Source organism: Vanessa cardui, chromosome 2, assembly GCF_905220365.1.
Source record: "Vanessa cardui chromosome 2, ilVanCard2.1, whole genome shotgun sequence".
In the NCBI taxonomy this organism is placed as follows: domain Eukaryota; kingdom Metazoa; phylum Arthropoda; class Insecta; order Lepidoptera; family Nymphalidae; genus Vanessa; species Vanessa cardui.
The window spans coordinates 9,917,360-9,941,100 of NC_061124.1; the positions used below are offsets into that span (position 1 = coordinate 9,917,360).

Genomic DNA, 23,741 nt, shown 5'->3' on the forward strand with positions numbered 1-23,741 from the left:
ACAAGGTAATAAAAAAAACTGACATCTCACATGTCGAATGACATTTGACAAACTTACGATATTTTGTATTTACGTTACATACCTACTATTTTTGTCTTGATTTCTAAGGAAAGAAACAGTATAAACAAAAAAAAAAACAGAAAATGGCTGAAAATGTAAATATTGATCTGTCGGGGGAAATTAATGCTACTACAGAAAAGAAGGGATTACAAAAGTATGTGAATGAAATGGAATTGTAAGTCTTACTAACAAATTATTCGAATGCTACGTGGTTATCATTTAAGCTTTTTAAATGATTTTATTTTGTCATGGCTTATAATTTTCATATTCATTTCATTGCATTACATTAGGCAAATCATATAAAATAAAATATATTTATTTAATATTAGCTTAAGTTTCATAGTTAGCAGTACATTAGATGAAGGGCATTAATTAATCAGATTTATGGGTTGTGTATATTTAGTGGGAAATAATACTTATTTATTTATTTATTTAAGATTCACCAGTGGTAAATACATCAACATGTACAAAGGTATACAATTTTAATACAACTTAAAACTAAATGCATTACCTATTAAAGTGAATACCACTTGCAAAGATACAGTTGGAGATGACAAACATTTACAAATAATTAATTGTTAGTACATCAAGGATATTTTTGTAAATATGTATATGAAAAAAAATGAGCTAAGAAAGCAAATACATAAATAACAAAAGCCATAAATCATTTAACAATAGCTTAAATAGATTTCATATTATAATCCAAATTACATAAAACCTAGTAGCATTTTGAAATATTATGTTCATAGAGTTTCATATGACTCGTATAAATTGTAATGAAATGACATTTAATTTGTAATCATGTATATCACACCAAGAGTTTTAAAATTTTTTTATTGTATTTAGATTTTTGATTGTCCAAAAACCAATGAAAATTGTCTTGTAATAAAAAACTAATAATTGTCATATTCTCCACATCAAATTTCACATAAAAAGCACAAGAGAGCTTTTTTTTAAATGAGTTACTTATTAGTAAAATTCATATTTGTTTTCTTTAGTTTTTATTTAAATTTGTTTGTTACTAACCATTTATTCATTTATCAAACATTTTTAAATAAATTGTAGTATAATAATTTATTTAACGTGTAATTTTAAGATTGCTTCAACATGTCCGGAGTGGTGCAGGCCCTGCCTTGGTAATGGGAGTGTTATCTTCACGCAGAGCTTGGACACAATTTGTTGCCACTGAGAACTTCAAAGTACAGTATATTCCATACCATATGCTTTGCTATAGTAATTAATTATTAATTAGCTCCATATGTATGTTTCATAAGTTTATATAATATGCTGGATATGTACAGAAAAATTATCTCAAATATGTAAATTTCTGAACTGTTTTACTTTACTGAAAGTCTGATTTAAAGCAAAATATATAGCTTTTATTGTGCATGTTTATTTGCCATATTTTAATGTATATTGATCATGAATTACCAGCCTAGTTCTGTTATAAAAAAATTAATGTCTTAAAAAATCTAGACCTGCGGCAGCCTGTCAAAGCCAAGTATAATTTCTAATAAAAGCTTAGTACTTTAAAGTAATAAGTATTTAAAGTTTCTCTAAACTTTTTTATAGATAATAAATAAAATCATGAGTTTCCCTCAATTATGACAATTATTTACTAATTATAACACTCTTTCGCAGGTTCCAGCCTCCCTACCAAGATTAACACGAAGATTTTATCGTAATGTCGAATATTTTCAAGCAAATTACCTTATAGTGTTTTTGGGATTATTTGCTTATTGTCTGTGAGTAATTTAATTTTTCTTTTATGTAGAATTGTATGATATGTATGAAGGATATCCTGAATGAAGTTTAATATATTTACCCTTCAATTTAAATAATACCATTAAGTAGGTTTATCAAGAATAATCCACAATATCTACATTTTTATTATTATTTATTAAGTAGTACCTAACATTTATAATTTAATAATAATTTCAGAATAACCTCACCATTACTTTTGATTGCCATGGTAGCAAGCTTCTTTGGATACCGGAAACTTACCTCAGGACCTAACACTTGGAAGGTATAGAGAAAATCAATATATATCATCACTAATCATAACCTAACTTTATTAACTTTAAAATGTTATTAACAAGTAAATTTAAATTTCAGCCTAAAGTAAGTTATACCGACCAAGCCACAACACTTATATTTTATACTGCATTCTCTTTGATCACTTGTCACATTTCAATGATATATAAATTTCCTTTGTGTCTTCTTCATCCAAAGTAATGTGGACTAAAAACTATAACATAAAATTAAAATTATAATTGAATTATTATATCTCTTTCTTTTTTCTATAACTCTTTCCATAATCTTAGATTGGTGGTTGGGAATTGAGTAAGACTCAGCAGTATGGAGTAGCAGCGGCTGGATCTATGGCACTTTGTTGGTTAGCGGGTGCCGGCGCGGTCCTGTTTTGGGTGTTAGGTAAGATGAAATATTTTTTTTGATTATTTATTGCTAAAAACATTGAATGATATAACTTATTGATTAAGTACGATTCTTGTTTTCTGTTATCAGGGTGTGTATTTCTGTATGTATGTGTATTTCTGTTATCACCATTGTTTATGAGGCACAAGAGTCATATCTTATTTCCATTTCTTTCAAGTTGTCCATGATTCACTATGGTTGACCATAACTAAAAAAAGGAATGACAAATAATTAAGTTTTGATTAAAAAAAATTTCAAAAACTTAATTTAGAAAAGAGAGAGAGATTCAACTATAAACTGTTTACAAATAAATATATATTTGTGACAAAATAATTTAAAAAAAATCCGTTATTGTTATTAGAATATATTTTTTAACTAATAACCTGTTACAAAAAAATAACTTATAATCTGTACGAAGTCGGAGCCGGCAAATGGCAATATAAGAATTCAATTAATCAAGAAGGAATTAATTCTTCATTCCGATATTTATTTTACGACCATCCATCGTGTCGGAAAATCCATCATGTAACAAAAATCCACTTATGACGATTGACAATTCTTTCGCTGCCTCGTCAATCAGAAATGAGGTTTTAGAATCAAAATATGTCATTATATAAGAGGCATACTGTCTTTATCTTAATGATGACTTCATCGAAAGGGAACATCACGGAAACTTGACCGGAAAATGATAAATTAAATAAATTCCTATTAAGGCAAGTTGAATTATCACAATTTTTTGGTTTTTACGCGGTCTTGTCTTATAGTCATCGTCGAGGCCAGGGCCGAATTTAGGGAAGGGCAAACGAGGCAACTGCCCTGGGGCCTCCACATAAGTGGGGGCCACAAAAGTTTTCAGTAAGTTTATAAATACCGAGATATAGTCAAATTATAATAATCTTACTACTTAATATTTTAAAAGTTACCGATACCAGTCAAGAAATACTTATTGATTCAAATTAATAAAAGCTTAAGCTAATCCATTAATCCATGATATAATTATTAGGATCTCCACGCTCCTGTTGGTCTAGGGCCTCCACTGCTTTGTGGACCCAGGGCCTCCAGACCTTTAAATCCGACTCTGGCCGAGGCAGTGTGCCTTAAAATCTGAAAAGCTGTGTAATCTTAATAGTAGTAAAAGTGACTGTAACAATGATATTCTAACAAACATATGTTATACCCATACTAAACAATAGAAAAAAGTGTGCCGCGCCGGGTACCGTTTATTTTACATTTAGTTACAAGTAAAAAGGATAGCTTGATAAAAACAATAAGTAAAAGGGATAACTTTGGCCTATTGGGCATAGGGCATAATTATGACGAAAAGGACTAAAGGTAAACGTCACAATTAGGACGTTTTCTAGTCTTCAGTTGTTGCGCGTTAATGACATATCTGTTTACTAGAACATCATTGGATTGTAATGTAAAATAAAACATGTTGAAATCCTAATGTCTATTATTACAGGGGCTACCGTGACCGTGGTCGCTCTGCACGCAAGTTTCTTTGACGCTGAGACCTTACCGAGCTCCGACCTTGAACAGTTTCCAATGGTCGAGCAAGTGTGACACGGCCACCTGCCGCTCTTCCTGCCGCCGCCCGCCAGCTTCTCCCACCAAGCGAATGCAAATTGGCAACAATCGAGCCGAACTCTTATCGAAAGCGATATTATTAATGAATACGTAGTTAATTCGTATAAATAGGTACTTGTATTAAATTGAATTTTTTACAAATATTTTGTACTATAAATTTAAAAAATAGTAGTACATTTGAGATTATACTAATATTTCATATTATTTTTTGTGTCATTCGTTTGTTCAAATATTATACAAACGTCACAATTACAGTGGATTCCCGGTAGTCCAGCCCTTAGCTAGTCAAGCTGTAATCCGACATGTATATTGTTATGGGATATTTTTTTGACAATTTTCGCTTATGAAGATAATGCATGATTGAATAACTTATGCGCCGCCATTATTATGCTCGACGCGTTTTTTTTTTTTTTTAATTCTGATAGCTTAGTTTGTTAACTACATGTCGTAGCTATTACTTCTTTATACTTCATAGTATAACATAAAAATCTTATCATTGGATATGTGATTTGTCGCATTACAAGGTACTCTTTTGAAAAAAAATTCGTACTATTGGGGGTCTTACACTTAAGCAGTAGGATAGGTACTCTATTCCGACAATTTTGATAGTCCGCCCCTGCCCTGCAAAACGTTAGTCGCATTACCGGTGGTCCACTGTATCAAAGCACTGTATGTGCATTGTGCGAATCTTAAAACGTTGCGGTCATTTTATATGGCAGTGTTGCCTGTTACTATATTTAGTGAAAAATTTATACTAAAAATGTCTAGTTAATTTTAAGTGAAACCGAATAATTACTCTTCTCCTAATTATAATGAAAAGCCAGCTATTAAACATTTAAAAAATACTTCAAAGCTAAAGTAGAGTGAAATCGTTTGTTAATTAAATTGGTTCCGAATTGACCTTATTTTTGCCAAAGCACAAAAATAAACATTGTCTGTTATAATGTAAATATAGGTTATTAATTAAGCTTCAAATTATTTATTGCTAACTTAATTTCGAAATATATAATTTACACTCGCAATATGTATGTTATGTTTATTGTATAAATTTGATAAATAAATATTTTTGCCGAAAACATTGTTTAATGTATGTTTTTATCCACAATTTATATCACAATAATGTAGTAGTTTTATTTTATTCTCTAGTGTTATTAAATAAATTTGAAATTCGTAGAATTGTGTAATCACAATTCATGCAGACTATGAAGTAGGTAAATATAATGTAATGATTACTGAAGTAATCCTAAAACTTTATATGTGTAATACAGTGTAAAAGTTACACTTTTATATATTATACAGTAAATTAACATGATTGGAATAGTCAATTAATAGAATAAATTTATTGAAATGGAGTAGAATTTTAATAGTGGCACTCCCCTCTCGATAAAGTAATCGTAATGTTTTGAGATGAATTAATATAAAAACTCAAATATATATTGGGTGGCATTTTTCATGAATTAAATAATAAGAACCCTACTTAATAATTTTTTACTCAATTATTTTTTGGCTAAATTTACATTTTTAGATTGTTAGCGCCACCTACACAAATAAAATTTAATTTAAACTTATTTTTACAATTTAACTGATCACAGTGCACTTCTGAAAAGTGTAGGGGTTATTCCTCAGGGAAGTGTTTTAAATAAAAGACCAGGGAATTTTAAACTAAAATCAATTGCCATTTGTTAATTCCTCGGATTGAGGCTAGCATTCTCGAGGAGATTTTTTAGAGTACTATTACAGCACTATAGGAAAAAGAAAATTCCAGTAACATATATACTTAATAAGTTACTGGGATTTTTTAATAGTTAACCAACTATTCTGAAGCAGTCACAGCAAACAAAAAATAAAAAGACAAAATTAAAATCCAGTTATTTAATATTACACGTAACTTAGAACAAATATAAAATAAAAGCAACTTTGTTATATAAAATTCATTATAATAACTACCTATCAAAGTCGACAAGTGATAAATGCATAAATTTCTTTACTTTTTGTCAAAACATCATTATATAAACTGTTAATTATGGATAAAATCACGAAAATATATACTATATAGGATAACATAGTCATAAATATTACTTATTACATACTTTAATATAGTTCTATTACATCTCAGTCCTAGGGCTCCAGGGGTACTGACTTTATATTTTAATCAGCACTCTATAATTTTAATAACATTTATTAGATTAATAGTTTCAGGCTTTCATTAATACAATACAGAATGACTAATATATTTGTAACATTTTCTGGAAAAGTTTATAAATATTCAATAATTTGCTTTTTTCGTATATTTAGCGTATTTTTTATATTATATAGTGTAGTTATAAGTCTTATTAAATTCATTATTACATAATTCCTAAAATAAATACAAATAACATTATGTTAATTGCACTATGATGTCTGTGACAAAGATAAACCTCTGTTCTCAACAACATATCGTAAAATTTATATATTATAATAAAGAGAATATTTCATACATTTATGTATATAATAGTCATAAGATATCCCTAATCAAATATCCCCTGGAAGACAAGTATACAACATTTGACTTATATAAAAAAACATTCAGTCAAGTCCACTTATATACACATAATTCATACTTAATTTTATTGCCAAATCATATAAACAAATGGCAAGCATGTTCTCAGTACACCCAATGCTATCTCATGTGTCAACTTTCAACAGAATCCAAGTATCTTGAAAGACATAAATAATAATAATAGTTATTGAAATTTTTTGGGTTTCTTATTGTTTTTTATAGATTTAGTCCCTTTTATTATTAAAATATTTTGGAGAGACTATAATGTAATGATAACTGTAATATATTTTTATTTATTATGACTCAAATGGGTGTACCAACGGAAACTAGGAGTATGATTTGAATATTTGTGGACATTGTGTCATAACTCCTACTAAAACAAATCACACTGTGACTCCATTGTTAATTCTATTCAGTTCCATGTCAGCAACAAGCAGAATTTCATCCCACTTGTGTGACGGAGTATGAGGTGGGGTTGTTACACCGAGCTTATCCGTACTGGGTGTAGTAAATTCCAATTTCCGTTTAGACTTTCCCGCAAAGATATGACACGGTGTCATCTGTTGTTGTGTGTCTAATACTGAAAGAGGTGTGATGGGCGATAGTGTGTGCAGGACTACTTTGTCTGATTTTTTCATTTTGAATGGCCCAACATACTTAAATACTGGTTTCTTTAATATTAAATTACCTGATACCTTTTCAATGAGACCAATTGAAATAAACACATTTGCAATATCATAAAGCCTTCTGACTTTGGACTTGTGTTGCCGATCTAACTGCTCCGGAGAGAGGGTTGACTTATTTTTGTTTGATGAATCAATAAGTACACTAACAGCCATTTCTAAATTGATGAGAGTGTTCTGAAAGACAAATAAAATATAGATAAACATAAGATAACATTTTCAACAAATTAAATTTGATTAATTTTAAATGACCAATTGGGTAGAAAATTTATGCAAACTTGGAAATATTTAACAAAAACTAGATTTTACATAAAAAAAGTAAACCTTTCAGGTACTTACGGGTGGTTCAACTAAGAAAAGCATTAGGAATCTTTGAGCTAAGACTCCCAATGTCTTATGTTTAGGAGCTGGTGGCTTGGCTGCTCTACCCCTGAGGGCCTCAGATAGCCTAAGGTTTTCTCCCTGCTTTTTTAACATTTTTAAAAAAGAGTTTAATCTAGATCCACCATGCCATAAGTAAGTATTCTTTCTCTTGTGAACTGCACACTGCATGGCCTCTAAGATATTAATTATATCATACATTCTGCGCTTTTCCACTCCTAGCCTGGCTGCGGTGCTATCCAACTGTATCTCGACCGTGCCATTTCCATGCAAAGGATACAAATTGAGGAATCTAAAAATGTAAAAATATAATTATAATATACAATCACATGGTTTTTTCTATACTGTTAATTGAACAGAACGGATTGGACTTACTTATCACATAATATTTGTAATGATTTTTCTTTTCTATGCACTGTGCTCGGAGGCGGCGTGGGATATTGCAAAGCCACATTAGTTAACAACTTGAGGTTAGCCGTAGGAGATACATAACTTGTTGCATTTGTGACCTCAGTTAAGGCATATCGCTTAGGAGTAGAAGTAATGTTATCATCTTCATACATTGTGCGAGAACATTATGCAAAAAATGCTAGTGCACAAATGTTCGCGTACTTTTTGACAGCTAATACACAAATCCAGCTGGTTTCCTTAAAAGCGTTTAAATGATGAACAAAGTTTCATGTACTAAAAGTACCTATAATTATGTCAGTTTTATATCATTATTTTTAACTTTATAATTTTATATCTAAAACTTGCAATTAATAACCTAACTATAAACAACTTTGACAGTAGCAAATGCGCGCGATCTACAGAAGTAAAAAAATATGATGCGTTTCACTTTCTTTTCTTATCAGACGTCAGCGATTAACAACAATATTATTTTTATTTAAAAAAAACTATTCATACAAAGATATAATAGAGTAGGTAATTACATATTTTTATTTACATATATTTACTAACATCTGCCATATATCACTCAATAAAAAAATATAATTATGTTTTGCAGACTGAGTTAAGAACAGGTAAATAATAATGTTACAACAAAATATAAATTTATAACCAAAACATTAGTGTCTAATATCTGTTCAATAAACTACTATACTTTAACTTTATATATGAGTTTAATAATAATTTATTATTACAGTTCTAATTTATCCATTGTTTTTCTCGAAGTTGTCTATTTGACAATAATTTTACTGACATTGGTTCTTCTTCTTTGACATAATCATTTACATTTTATCGTTTACGTACGTGTTCAAAGTTGTAATAATAGTACACATTAGAGGAAAGTTATAAGTAAAATAATCGAAGTGTGAAGTTTTTGGAAATAGTAATGTTTACAATTTTATTTCTACTGCTATTTGTAAATTTTTCCTGTTCTTTAGAGAACAGCGAAAAATATAATTCTACAGGTTTTAGCAACAGTTTTATTGGTAATCAGTGAGTAATAACTACAAATAATTCACGTTTGTTTTTCTTTCAGATGGTATATTGTGTCGTTATTGCGGCAGTCACCTTTTAACTTCGGACAAAATTACTTCTAAACACAGTCCATCGGCTTTGCACACATTCAATGATACATTATTTAATAGAAATGAGGTACTAGTGCAGCTGTTATCGAAAGACGGTTTTTTGCAAATTCCCGTGATAACGTCGAGTCAGAGTACTTGCGTCGGACAAGAAGAGGTAACTATAACTATTTTTCATCCTAAAGTAATATTATACATCACTTAGTATTGTATGTACTCCAAACAAGTGTTTATTGTATCTTCACCACTTTATTGACTTTCTTTATCAGCAAGCACAAGATGAATTCTAATCACAAATTAAGCACATGCAGTTTTCATGGTGCTGGTCTGAGTTTTTATGAAAATCATTTAAAATCAATTACATGATATTAAACTGTCAACCAATATTTAGCATACTGATTTATAGGTAAACAGTAGTTTAAGTTTGTGTATCACCAGCCAGCAAATTCTGATAAGTGGAACTGGTTGAAATTCAGCTATAACATTTTACTTAATACCATGGTCAGTTATTCAATATAATTTAATTTTTTATATAGGTAGCTTAACAACATTCATTCTTCAAGAGTGCATTTGATTTTTATAAAAAATATATATAATATAAATACAATTTATACTTTATACCACTTTGTAATAGTGAAGCTTACTTGCGGTGAAAGATTTTTTGTATTGGATTCTTGGTGGAGAAATAAAAGTGACAAACCTTACATACAAACAAACATATTTTACATATTGACTTAAATTAATATTTGGTTTAATTTGTTTTTTTATAATAATAATGGGTTTTTGAAACAAATTGAAAAGTCTCCATTAAGAAAATACTAGGTTATTTCTTTAAATTCCAGTGGGAAGAGAAAGAAATATGGTTTCCAGGATATTCTTGGAAACCATGTTTCTGTCCTGATTGTGGGATTTTAACTGGCTGGATGTTTGAGCATCATAACCCAAAAATAGTTGAAGCTCATGACCAATTCTTTGGCCTTATATTGGGCAATCTGATTAGTGAAAATTGTAATTATTTTATTTATTTAATGGGTATATGTTGAGTGATTTGTGATTGTCTGCACTTATTTGTCTGGTAGATATATAAATATAAACTTAATAGCTTTGCTTATCCTAAGGAAGACTTAAATATATTTCACAGTGAATTTGAAAGAAGTAGTTTTTCATTGATTGCCTCTTGGATTTTTCTGCTTAATCGGGTTTAAATGTATTTAAATTTAACAATACAGTTTTTTCAATAATTTCATAAACATTTTCAGTCACAAACTCCCTCATTAAATACCCGAACAGTTTGTTATAAATATGGATGTCAAAGATTTGAGCGATGAAGATAGAGAGTTCTTAGAAAAATGTGAAGAAGAACTTAAGGACAGGTTTACTGAAAAAGATGAGGAATTCATGAAAGTCTTCAGTAAAGAACCATCTACACCACCGATTTTAGAGAAATGGTGGTCGCCTTTTAATTCCGGCCGTAGAAATGAGCGTCGCAACAACAGGCAGTACCATCCTTATCAACGTGGAAATAGAGATTATCATAGCAGAAGTAACTCAGACCACAGGAGATACAACGACTATAACAATTCACATGGACCTCATCGATCAAGACATTCTAATTATTAACAGTATTAGTTGACGGTTGTGTTTTTATACATAAAATACATAGTTTGGTAAAGTAAATAAAAGTCGTTTTATTTTCATCAAAAGAATATATTCTCATGTTATTATGGCTTGATTTACATTTTAACAACTTAAAAATTACATAATATATCACCAGAAATCAATACAGCTACAGCATCAATCGAATAACTGAAATTACAACAGAATTAATAAATATTAAATATCTCACTGCTACTCAACAAGTCATTAGTGAATATATTCGTAATATTAAATTACGCCAATAAATATTATCTGAAAACTAATTTCTCTACAACTTCCCGATGACAAACGATAACAATATCCGCGACGCGTCCACTGTCGACAGTCACATGGATACATTGCGAATCCATTCACAAAAATATATCTGATAGTAATCTCATATAGCAATTATACCGTGTACATATAAGAAAATCGAGGATTATTTAAACACCGTCTATAATTTGAATGCGATAACAACCTATACACGCTCTGCCTAGCAACTAAACGATACAAGCTAGAAGTAGTCGTAACTGAGACGTATGTTTTATTACTGAGTAATTATGACGATAAGTATATATCTCTGCAATATATCGCTCTATATTATCAAATAGCATGCACATGGACTGGCCAGCCTCGCCGCTGCGCGTCCGAGCGGCTCGACAGCGACCGGCGTTGTTTATCACGTAATATACTAAAATATAATTAATAAATAACATTATACGACCAGATAGAATCTGAGTAACATCATGCTAAGTGACACAATTACTAAGCACAATGACGATTACATTCATCAAGCTCTAAGATAGCTATGTTATAATTTTTACTAATTAATTTTATATTGAATCGGCTACTCATTTCTGTACTGAAGCATTACATCGTAAAATATTTATGTTTTGTTTATTTAACAAATATATCTGCAATACATCGAACGTACTCTCCTAGCGTACGTTCTTACTAAGGAATATTGTGATTTTAATCATGAATAAAATTTGTAATCGAATTGGTTACAAGTTACAACTAAAAGTTACATTATTAGTCATTAATAATTACACTTCAATATGACAATAAAATGCAACCATATTAATGAAATCACAGTGAAAGTAATATAAATTATGCTCACTAACTTAAAATTAAGACTAAAATACATGACAACGAATATCTGAAACTAAATGAAAGCTGTAAATGATATTATTTATACTGATGGTGTCACCGGAGCAGGTTGTGTGATTACGTCAGTTGCCATCTACTCTCTTGGCAAGCTTTATCAGCACGTTTGATTTCATCCACGGTGTATGTTACAACAACATCGACAACGCACGCGCGACACCAATAGAGGGTCGCTAAAGACAATAACTCTTCGTTAAATATAAATCTCTACGTAACATTGATTTCAAATTTCCTTAACAACAATGCACAGTAATAATTGAATTGACACGTAATCGTTATCGGACGGCGCTCGCGGGCGCGAACGCTCGGCCGACAATTGACTAGGTTGGATGCACTCGGCCTCGAAGAGGTCGATCCGAACGCGCCTCTAAATTCGCAGAGAATGAAAACATTGGTCGGGTTTCAGTACGTTTGACTAGATATGCGCGACGGCCGCTCGAGTCGACGCGAGTACTAAATAATCAGACTCGACCGTATCAAAGTTGAACAGACTGACTTGTAAAAGTGTCAAATCTTCGTAGCAAATTTCATAAGATAGTCTAAAGCTTATCGATGCGAAGGAGGGGCGGCCGCGGCGCTCAGATGAAGGTCCAGCACTCCATGATCTTGACGATGAAGTCCTCGCGCGTGGTCAGCGGCTCGTTGCCGTACGTCGTGCAGCGCTGCGTGCGGCCCAGGTACAGGTCGCCGTCCAGCCACAGCCCGAACTTGCCGCTGCACGGAAACCACACACGTCAACAACAACAACAACAACAACAGCCTGTAAATTCCCACTGGTGGGCTAAAGACCTCCTCTCCCTCTGAGGAAAAGGTTTGGAACATATTCCACCACGCTGTTCCAATGCGGGTTGGTGGAATACACATGTGACAGAATTTCTATGAAATTTGTCACATGCAGGTTTCCTCACGATGTTTTCCTTCACCACTGAGCACGAGATGAATTATAAAGACAAATTAAGCACATGAATCAACATTAATTGAAATCATTGTATTAAATTAACATGACGTTGTATTTTTTAAATGTTAAAAAAGAGTAACTACTGAGTTTCTTGCCGGTTCTTCTCGGTAGAATCTACTTTCCGAACCGGTGGTAGTTTCACTTAATTGATTAAATGACGATTCAAAAGTGCTTATAAAAGCCTACTTGAATAAAGTTTATTTTGATTTGATTTGATTTGATTTGGTGCTTGCCTGGGTTTGAACCCGCAATCATCGGTTAAGATGCACGCGTTCTAACCACTGGGCCATCTCGACACGTCAACACAACAACAAATCGAATGGTTAAAAACACTATCGAAGTCCATGACCAGATATGGCCCCGTGACCAAAATGCATGCATCAAAACCAATTGCGGAGCACTTTTGTGCTCAGTGATAAAAATCATAGGGCGAAAACGCATATTTACAAAAATTCTCATGGATACCCACCAAAATCCCACTGTAACAGTGTGATTAAATTATCTCCAAACGTTCTCAAGGGGTTGGAAAAGCCTTAGTCTTGAAATAAAACTAGCTATAACGGATTTGAATCGCGTATATTAATTATTTTTAACATCCCGAACGGGTAGACCACCCGTGACCACGAACGCTGTAAAGTGCTCGAAACGTGGGGATGTTAAAAATAATTAATACACGCGATTCAAATCCGTTATAGCTACTTTTATTTAAATGTGTAATCGCGAAAATTTAAGACAACATTAGCCTTAGCCTTTTAATTCAAAAACATTCAATGGTTCATTAATATGGATATGATCGTGTGCACCTCCTGCTTCATACGGTACCTTCGAAAGTACGTAATTAAGTACTGAACGGCCGATCCCAATTGTCAATGCAATTATCTTATAATGATCGATTACTGTTAATAAGAGAATGATTATAATCTAACGCCGATTCCCTTATATAGATCGCGGAGGTCAACTCGCTATCAATGTTTGTAAAACGAGTGATCACTCACAACTAATCTACAGTTATGAGGAAACAAACCTCGGAAATAGTCCGAGAAAATACAACTAAATTAAATAATTAAACGATACTCACTCTCCGGCGCCGATAGAAATGTTGTCGTTACTTCCGCGGATGAAGTACATGTTGTCTCCAGTCCAGCCCCAATACTTGAATTTAGTCTTGACCAGTTCTGTTTCGTCTGAAATTTAATTTCATTACTATAAGGTAATTCTGACCAGAGAGACTACTGCTCGATTTTATAACTAGATGTGCCCGCGACTTCGTACACGTTTGAATTATTCTGAAATTGTATATGTAATTCTTAAATAGATATAGCCTAAGTTACTCCTTATTATATCGGCTATCTGCCAGTAAAGTCCCGCCAAAATCGGTCCAGAGATTATCCGGAATAATATTTACGCTTACGCACACTTACGCATTTAGTAAACAACGATAATTTTAATATTACATACACTTTTTACAATTCAATTTTATTATACGTATAGATAACGTTCACGGGGTGCCATACGTTATGATCAAATTTTTTGAAAGAAAATTCCCATAAATATACCCATAAAGAAAAATCCCATAAATGGCCCAACCGGGGTTCGAAAGGGACCCCATACTGATATGGGCAGTGGAACACAAGAAGATTTCATCTGAATAGTTACCGTCTTTGTCGTCCTTGATCTCTTCCTTGTCGTCTTTCTGCGCGTCGTCGGGCGACGGCTGCGAGCGACGGCGCTCCTCGACGCGCTGGAACGAGAACAGCAGCGACTCGCCCGTGCCGTAGAAGTGCTCGGAGGGCCGGAAGGCGCACGACGTCAGCGCTCCGAATACCTGCAACGAGAGTCTTGTTATCATTCGTCGGCAACTGAATGTATACAAGTCGAAAGAATTTACACAACGACGAGTGTCTGAAATGCGATTTAATAACAAAACAAAACTTCAATTGGAGTCTATAACTTAGTAGGTATGAGCGATATCCCAATTTTGTGACATCGGTTAAGAAACGGATATTTGGATTGAATATCAGTGTAAACATCCGATTTCAGATACCGCCCCGTCTTTGTTTAACTTAACATTGTACATTGGTGAGAAAGAGATAAAACCGATGTGATATTGAAATCGGTTTAAAATTCGTTTCATCTCTTTCTCACAGATGGGTTACTGTAAAGTTTAAGAGATATAGGGTGAATTTTTCATTTGTTTAATGTTATCGTATTTTGAATGCAATGAGAAAACAAAACGATATTCGTAGTTGAGAGGCGATTAAAACGGTTAAGGGTCATCATCAAATCGATGACACCAGATGTTCCGACGACATCCGATTTTAGATTCTTTTCGATGTATTGGATACATGCCTACAACTTAGGGTATTGCTGCGGTACTTTTCCTATTTTGAAATTTTATGATCAGGGAGGAATTATTTCCTTCCCTGACCATAAAATCTCGACACCCAACGCGTGAGTACGTTACAGGGCAACTCGTAGATAACGTTGAGAAGCACTCACGTTGTTATCGGTGTCCTGTATGACGAGCAGCACGGGGCTGTCGACGCGCTGCATCTTGCGGTACATGGAGGCGAGCGAGAAGCCGTGCTGGCTCGTGCTGAACGCGAGCGACCACATGTAGCCCTGCGCGCGGGCCGGCAACACGCTGCATAACTTCTCTCTGAAACATTACGAGGAAATATCATTCATTCATTCGTTTTATTTGCAGTTATTTTAATTGTGTTCCTCGTCCATTCAATAACTATGTCCATTCATAACACCAGTTATTGAAGCATATGCCAGTAACGCACACAGCCACACATACATCTTTCTTTCTCATCATTTTATAAAAATTAAATTAATTTCTTAGTTGTCTTTTAATTTTGGTGACCGGGCAGAGATTATTTCTTCAACGCCACGTAGGAATTCATTCTTTGTAACCAACATTGTTCTTGTGAGATGACAGTGAAAAATAATCACAATTGTCTTGTTTACCGAAATCTAAATATATTAGTTATTCAGGCAGACATTAAATCGATTTACTTAGCATACATTCAATTGTTTTTGCATTCCTGTATTTTCCAATTGTTTTGAACCCTGAACATTCGCATATATTATACAGTACATAGCTAGCATAAGTAGGTACATAACAAAAACCAGATAATATTTCTGCCTCGAAATATACAAAATAGCTGACGCAATGCATATTGAATTTAAACATTTTGTTAATAGAAGGGTCTACGTGACTGGAGTGCAAGAATTATTTTATCCCTATAAAAGCAAAGGTATTGAAATGAATAATCGTAAGTCACGATGATGTCAACGAAATTAAAATCATTTACACGATATAATGTCCGCACTGTCATGGACTTGCATGACGGAAAAACATTCCTTTAAACGTTACACTTCTAAATTGTATTTAATAAAGTATGAAATGCTTTATTAATCCCTAAAAATCACTTCGATGATTCATAACATTTAAAAAGAAATATGAATTCTGATAAAAAATAAACTTTCACCCATAAGGTTCGGTAATAAGGTATTTTATATATTACATGAATAGGTTCAATTTGGACTCATTATAATTCAAACTAAAGATTACAAATATCTCTCAAAATTAAAACTATCCTACACTTTGACATTTTGACCCGAGACTTTTCCTGTTTTTGGAAAATTCTCAGATCGGAAAAGTCTCGGATCGGATTAATCAAGATCGGATCCCTTCTAACTACATAAAGCTTTAGTTTCACTAAAGCAAGTCTATTTTACCCAATAAGTCTAACTTTAAATAAATATTCCATAATCTAGTAATAAAGTTAATCTGTTTAGATTTATTTTCAAGGAGAACGTATTAAAATTTAAATGCAATGGACTTGATTGCCGTGAACAATGTTATATTAAAAACATTTAATAATATGCAATCTTACTTATTTTAAACAATATAAATTCAATAGGTAATAATTGAAAATATTTGGTCAACATGGGCGCTTAGAACGGATAGGTGACGTATAATGACATATGTCAAATTTAAATATGGAACGAGGAAGCCTTATATTAATCTTTCGGTACTGATTGAAAAAAGAATCTTAGAACTAAGAATAACACATGAAAGAAGGTTTCACACAATAATTGTGAGAAAAAAGGTTATTATGTAGGTCTTATATCTCACCTATGCTCCATAGTGAATATCTCCGAGGTTCCGATGAGGTCGGGTGGCGAGAACTCCATGTCGACCGACGCGCCCGACGAGTAGAGAGCGCGTCGTAATTCATCGCTCATCGACAACACCTACAACGCGACACAACTCACTTTATATATTGTAACACATTTTTAGGAAAAATCATGAAAGGACACGTGAAAAATTAAAAAAAAAATAATATATATGATCTGCACTACGGTTGTGCCTCCTTTTCAAGCTGAAGCTCGGACTCGACTTACACTTATATACTGTAAATTAATTAAAAATAAAGTATGTCGTCTTGAACCGGTAGACAAGTGCACTTTCCCAAAATGAACCAGTTTCACAATATATAACGAACGTTGACGCACGTCACCCCGTTCCCTGGTGAAGTAAAACAGAGACCAAATAACTTCGAAATCTTTTATTTTAAATTAAAAAAACAACTTCGACTACCCTTTGTATATGATGTGGTCTATGTCTTATATTTACGAAACTGGTTAATTTGTTTGAACTACACAATTATGAAACATTCAGTGTAAGCTATGTTTTAATTTGCACATTATACATTTCCTACATGTGCACCATACCTTATCATAGGGAAATGATTGATGTCACTTCAATAATATAATGATCGTGTATAATGCGATTGAAATAATTTGATTAATGAACAAAATGACACAAGTAAATGGATGAGCAATGACGCTAATGAAATGCATTCTCAATCACTACAGTTCACATTTAACATTCACTCTGAGCAGAGCGATCACGTGCGCTTGAGCACTACTTCCTCTAATGTACAATAGCTAGTGTACGGGATAACAGAAAAACAGTAATCTTAAATATAAAAAGGGTTAAACCAACTAATCGCATGCCCACATTTCGATACGTAGCCTCGCTAAAATATGCGCTAAACAAATGTAATATTCACGTAACAACTTTTTTGAAGTATGACAAAAAAAAGTCACTTGTGAAAGTTAATTATATCATTTACTGTGAATATAAAAACTTTAAATTCACATTCCACTTATTTTAGTATTGAAGATTAATTTACTTTTTAAATGGATTTAAATTTAATTAAACGAGTTTAATGTAATGTATATATCTAGATATGTATGTTTACATCGATAAATTTGAAGTTTCCGCATACATAATATTGTCTTACCTCACAAATACAATGCACAGTTCCTCTCCGACACATCGATTGTATAGAACCTCTTTTCGCCGTAATATTTTGTGACACTTTATCGACTCTTCTCATATGTTTAATAACTTTACGCACAACTTTACGCATCATTACGACTTTTAACAACTTACTATTAAAATAAAAACAAAAAAATAAAGAACTAGACAACGAACAATATTATTCAATATTATGTTAAGACAGGCATCTTTGTATTATTCGATAATTTACTTTTTTTTTTGTTCGGCAAGACGTCGGGCCTTGTCGCTCTAACTGAATAGTAAATACTCTTTGATTAAAAAATATTGTCGTTTTATCTTAGCGAATCTTTATCATAATGCATTTATGATTTAGAGATATCCAAAACAATCAACTGGATTATGTTAGGATTATTCGATTATAAAACTTCAATAAATATGGGTAGGTATTTATCGAAACGAAATACACCGAGAAATTCACCTGAAATATGGAATTAATTTTAGAAACGTTAATGGTGATATAAAATACTGAAACAGTCGACAGGTTTTCTTTACTTCACTATGGGAATATTACAGAATGGTGCTTTGTGTCTAGAGGTAATTTCGCCCATAGACTAAGAGATGTTTAATAAATAACGCGGCCTGCTCAAAGTCTTACTGAGATCACTTTCTGATAATTTTAACCGGCATAATTATATTTCTATCTCTCTTTAACATAGAGCCTCTCTTCTCTCTATCACCGTTGGAAGAGACGACAGTTTCAACTTAGACAAGCTTTTTCAACTTAAACATATTTATAATAACCCCTCTTTGTTATTACTATTCTAAATTAATCACTCATCAATGAAATAACAACAGACAGACATTACAGTTATTTAATACGGGATATTGTTCTCTTAAACAAATGAATTATCGAGCTCCACCAACTGAAAATAAAAAATAAACATGATAAATGTCCCGTATTTTAATACGGGACATTTATAATAAAACTGTAATAATAAAAATAACCATGTTCATATAAAATTTTAAACAGAAGACTAAGACATAGTTAATTTCGCAATTATGATATGAGTAAAGACTAAAGGTATTAATTTCGAGATATTTACCTATTTTTTATTTTTGTTCGGTGGAGCTCGATATTTCGACATTATATACGAATGTCTTGTTCACGAGATGTTAGAAATAAAAAACATGGTAAATATCCCCAAAATTAATACTTTTAGTAATAAAAATAACCGTGTTAATTTAAAATCTTATTTAGTAAAGACTGTAAGATTAAGTGCAAGTACAGATAATTATATAAAAATAAGTCTTACTCGTTTAAACATTTCACTTGTTCACATTTTTTTACGAACCTTGAAACTATTAAATGACGATTGGAATGTTGAATACTTCATCGTTGATTTACGTTTACTTTATAGTACAACATTGTTCAAATGTAATTTATAAACAAACTCTCTAATTGTGTTACAAAGTTGTAGTGTTGTTTGAATAATAATAAGACAACAAATTGACAATATTAACAACATTAAAATATCACAGATGGGAAAGGAGGCGGTTTTATCTCTTCCAGACAACCTCATGAGCTTAAAATGACAGTCTTACATTGAAATTTCGCACGTAAAACAAACAATAACATAATTTCACGCATATATGTCTGTTTGTTAAACTAGCGGTTTTATATAAATACAAAATAAGCTCTTTGGTTTTTAATTGCCTATTTCATAAACATTTACGTATTCGTCGATATTTATTGTTACTGCTCCGATACTAAATTTCATAGCTTTAAGTCATATGGTCTTATTCAATAAACGGATTATCATTTATCTAACGCGAGAGTTATTCAATCGGACTTGGGAGTGCCTGAGATTAGCGTCCAACGAACACACAGATTTATAAAGTAAACAGGTTACTGATTCCAACAAGTTTTTTTTATACATCAGACGATGCACTTTCAAATTGTTTTTTATAATTTATATCTACGTACTGACAGAAACATTACGACTACTATATATTAATTCATATATACGTTGATATATTACTAATATATTTAATGAAATAACTAATTTTATACTGTGTAGAGAAATAATAACATATAATCAAATATTTTGTCTTAATATGTAATTATTATATACTCCTATGTTGTTTTAAATTTGTATTAAATGTTAATATGTTAAATAAAAAATCAAGGACGTTTCCGAGTTTAAAATGTAATCTGAGAAACAAAAAACGCTCCCAAGATGATGACTAATAACATACAGATAAAAAATGACATGAAATAATAAAAAAGTCCATATCTCGAATAGTTAATTAACAAAATTTAATCGCTAAAAACAAACGCCTAAATTAATTTTATTTTTTTATTTTTTTTATATTCTATTTTAGTATTAATGAAATATACTTCCAAATATATTTGAAAAAAAATCTAACTCGAAATATACAGTCTTACCAAACTAACGAACGTATTCTTGTTTTGAATACATTAAAAGTTAGAAATTTCGAATAAAGAATTTTAGCGTGATACTTAATAGTATATAAGTATTAATCATGTTGTAATCATTAAAAAAATTGTTACATAAATTAACATTTCTTTATAATAAAAAATGTAACAAATACATACATATAATAATTAATGTCTTTAAATCATATCTTATCGGGACTGTTTATTTGTAAACTTACACTTTATTTATAGGAATATCAATATTTCGTTTTCGATTATAATCAAGTATAAAAAGAAGCGAATATATTTTTATTAGTAACATAATATTATCCACCTCGAATATAATAAAACGATTCAAGTAACGAAAGATAACCAACCTTAAAGAACTCTGTATCATATGTACACATGTTGTAGTGCGTGGAAGTCGATTTATAATTAAAAAGTGACTTATGTAGTGATATGATGACGTAGAATATACACGTATTTATTTTAATTTTTAGTTCAATGTTCACTAAATATCGATGTTCAATACAACATCGTCGGTTTTCGTGGGCCTACTTCTCGATAGCTAACGGTAAACCGAATGCAGTCTCACCTTATCGCTGTCGAAAGCTGAAGACCTTTCCGGTGACGTAGAACCGAGGCGCACCATCTCTATCCATTTCATAGTTTGCATTTGTGTATAACAAGTTTGCAGTTTATCCACATCAAAGATCAACGTGCTACGGCACAAATTGCAACAGAACACGTGAACACATCAACAGCGCGCACATTTGCCAGCTCCGTATTTAGAATCGCCTACGATGATTACGTGGTTTCAAAACTGTTTTGTATCGAGAACTTCACTTCGCGCGTTTGCTTATAAACAACAGCCGTTTATATTCGGTGTTGCGTTGCACCGGTTTGATCAGTAATGTATAATAATGGCGGAAATTGTCCGGCGTTGCAATTGCGCGATGAGTAGTCGCGCGGCGATGTAATTAACGAATTATTTTAATGTGCTGTGCGATCGACGGACGACCACAACGGAGTCGTGCTACTGGGGAACTAGCTAGAGACTAAAGAAAGGACCGCGGCTACACCAGGCCGACCCTGCCGCGGTGTTGACAAAAAAGTGTATGTATGTGTAGTCTAACGCACTTTGTAGTCGTTTTAATTTTAGACGATGTGCGATTATGATTTGTATGAATGTGAAGGAATCCAAAAATTAACTTACAATTTAAATCTGCTACGTTGTTTAATTCGACAGGGTTCGTTATTCGATAATTATTTTCGATTTTTTTTAAAAAGGTACTTATGTAATTAGTATCTCATGAGACTTGATATCGAAATAAAACGTAAATATGTTCAGACGAGTGGCGCTCGGCATTGGGAATGTTAATGCATAGTAGCAGCTGACCCACGCGAGCGAAGGTGACGTCGGCTCACGTATCGGCCCGGACGTGCTTGGCTGCGCGGCCACTCTCCCATTCATACGGAGCGCCCCACTTGCTACAAGTCAGTTGCATTATCGCTATGCAAAACTTATATTTTGCTCTACGTACTCTCAAAAATTGCTAAAGGCCAATAAGTAATATTATATATAAATTAAACTATAAAACTTTTTTTCTTCAATAAAAGTTCAACTTGCGAGTTCAAATCACTTTCATCATAAAATTTAAAAAATAAAAAAATTGTTTGTCAATAACACGGTGAACCTCTAAACAGTAGGAGATACTCTTAATTGTAAGTTTCCAAATTAGAGATTAAAATTCGAACAAAGCTTTATATGACTAATTAACGGCTTTTACGTAAAATATTCCTACGAATTTGATGGTCGAAACGAAAAAATGAACTCATGGATTAATGTATAATAGATTAATATTTAGGTATTTTTAGATTTAGTGAGCGCGAGGACAACAACTTCAACAATTTTTATGCTAGACACACTCGTTAAGAGTTAGAAAGACATGCAATGTTGATTAAAGACTCAACGAGTTAAAGTTAATCTTCAAGCGGTCTACCGATGAGTAAGAACAAGATAAAGAGCGCAAATTGATCTTATATAATGTTTTCTTATTAATACGATAAGCTGGAGTTGATAAAATATGATGTAATTAATTTTTTGCCCAGCAACACGAATAGTAATTTGCACCTATTTGTGCAAACCAGTTTGCGCAGGTAAGTGCGTTATTGTTGACGGTCAGAGCAGCTTGCATAGTCATAAGTGCGTCTTAAATTATGTATTCCTTTTATTTCCGCAGATTAGATGCTTTGTTCTTACTATCACACGATTGTAGGGAGCATCTTTTTTCGCCAGTAACTTGTTTACCAATACCTGACTGCAGGTAGGTTGATCGAGTCGGGTGCATGTCTCTAAGCTCAAATGTAAATAAATTACGTAAGGGTATAACACGAAATGTCCTACACTAGTCTCGCTACATAGACAATTAGTGATCATTAACGTTTCGCAAACATGAAGCTGGTGTCAAACAAACATTTATTTGAAAGTATTGTTTAAGATAGAAATACAAAAAAAATGAACAACAATAAACTACATACTTACAAAACTTTCTAAAACCAGAGCGTTTTTTGAGACTTGTATTGTAATAAATACACTATTGTTTACTTCTGCATTTGGACCCAAATAAAAAGATTTTTTGATGAAGCATAAACCGAGACATTTTTTAAAAATTTTAAATATACATATTACGTTAATAATTGTACCGATTGAAGTAGATAAACAATAACCCGAAAATTCTAGACGTAAAAAAACATTGCAATAATATAGTCGGAGAAACGCGATACGATTAATTAACCTATGAGTTAAAATAATGAAAACGTAACTGCATCGCAACAATGCATTGAGTGGATTGCGAGAGCAAATACTTTTATACATTAGATTATAAAAACAACTTCAATTAATCATAACTCGTAAGTGTTTGTAATACTATCCTAATAATCCCACTAATATTATGAATGTGAGAGTTTGTGAGGGTTGATATGTGTATGTTTGTAACTCTTTCACGA

General features: G+C 32.2%; 5 protein-coding genes across 25 annotated transcripts in view; 3 read left to right on the forward strand and 2 right to left on the reverse strand.

Annotated features, from left to right (window-relative positions):
• The first annotated feature begins 22 nt into the window (after positions 1-22).
• Positions 23-4,635, forward strand: LOC124542287 (prenylated Rab acceptor protein 1). Of its 3 annotated transcripts, none has more exons than XM_047120254.1 (7): positions 23-235; positions 1,157-1,259; positions 1,702-1,805; positions 2,002-2,086; positions 2,176-2,181; positions 2,385-2,493; positions 3,959-4,635. In XM_047120254.1, exons 1-7 carry the CDS (start codon positions 144-146, stop codon positions 4,057-4,059), a joined length of 600 nt encoding a protein of 199 aa, XP_046976210.1. In that variant the 5' UTR covers positions 23-143; the 3' UTR covers positions 4,060-4,635. The 3 variants fall into 3 exon arrangements, with proteins under 3 accessions (XP_046976210.1, XP_046976224.1, XP_046976216.1); XM_047120268.1 differs by having other exon boundaries at positions 25-214; XM_047120260.1 differs by lacking the exon at positions 2,176-2,181 and having other exon boundaries at positions 26-235.
• Positions 4,636-5,940: 1,305 nt separating this feature from the next.
• LOC124539687 (transcription factor E2F7-like) lies at positions 5,941-8,599 on the reverse strand. Its single transcript, XM_047117015.1, has 3 exons — positions 8,062-8,599; positions 7,645-7,978; positions 5,941-7,482 (listed from the first exon to the last, which is right to left on the reverse strand). The coding sequence occupies exons 1-3, from the start codon at positions 8,247-8,249 to the stop codon at positions 7,006-7,008; spliced, it is 999 nt and encodes a 332-aa protein (XP_046972971.1). The 5' UTR covers positions 8,250-8,599; the 3' UTR covers positions 5,941-7,005.
• A 245-nt stretch (positions 8,600-8,844) lies between these two features.
• LOC124535298 lies at positions 8,845-10,892 on the forward strand. The gene is made up of 4 exons (XM_047111476.1): positions 8,845-9,098; positions 9,170-9,372; positions 10,058-10,223; positions 10,475-10,892. Exons 1-4 carry the CDS (start codon positions 9,020-9,022, stop codon positions 10,513-10,515), a joined length of 489 nt encoding a protein of 162 aa, XP_046967432.1. The 5' UTR covers positions 8,845-9,019; the 3' UTR covers positions 10,516-10,892.
• Positions 10,518-10,835, forward strand: LOC124540679 (RNA guanine-N7 methyltransferase activating subunit). The gene has a single exon (XM_047118349.1). It carries the CDS (start codon positions 10,518-10,520, stop codon positions 10,833-10,835), a length of 318 nt encoding a protein of 105 aa, XP_046974305.1.
• A 9-nt stretch (positions 10,893-10,901) lies between the features above and the next one.
• Positions 10,902-23,741, reverse strand: part of LOC124535201 (TLD domain-containing protein 2) — a 96,898-nt gene continuing 84,058 nt past the window's right edge. For 17 of the 19 annotated variants that reach the window (XM_047111465.1, XM_047111394.1, XM_047111379.1 and 14 more), the window contains 5 exons: positions 17,123-17,241; positions 15,475-15,634; positions 14,632-14,800; positions 14,054-14,159; positions 10,902-12,731 (listed from right to left, as the gene is read on the reverse strand). In XM_047111465.1, the coding sequence (XP_046967421.1) occupies positions 12,596-12,731; positions 14,054-14,159; positions 14,632-14,800; positions 15,475-15,634; positions 17,123-17,241 (690 nt within the window). In that variant the 3' untranslated portion in view covers positions 10,902-12,595. Of the gene's footprint in view, positions 12,732-14,053; positions 14,160-14,631; positions 14,801-15,474; positions 15,635-17,122; positions 17,242-18,296; positions 18,500-21,327; positions 21,788-23,741 lie in introns of those variants that run through there. The other 2 variants (XM_047111447.1, XM_047111439.1) reach the window with 2 other exon arrangements.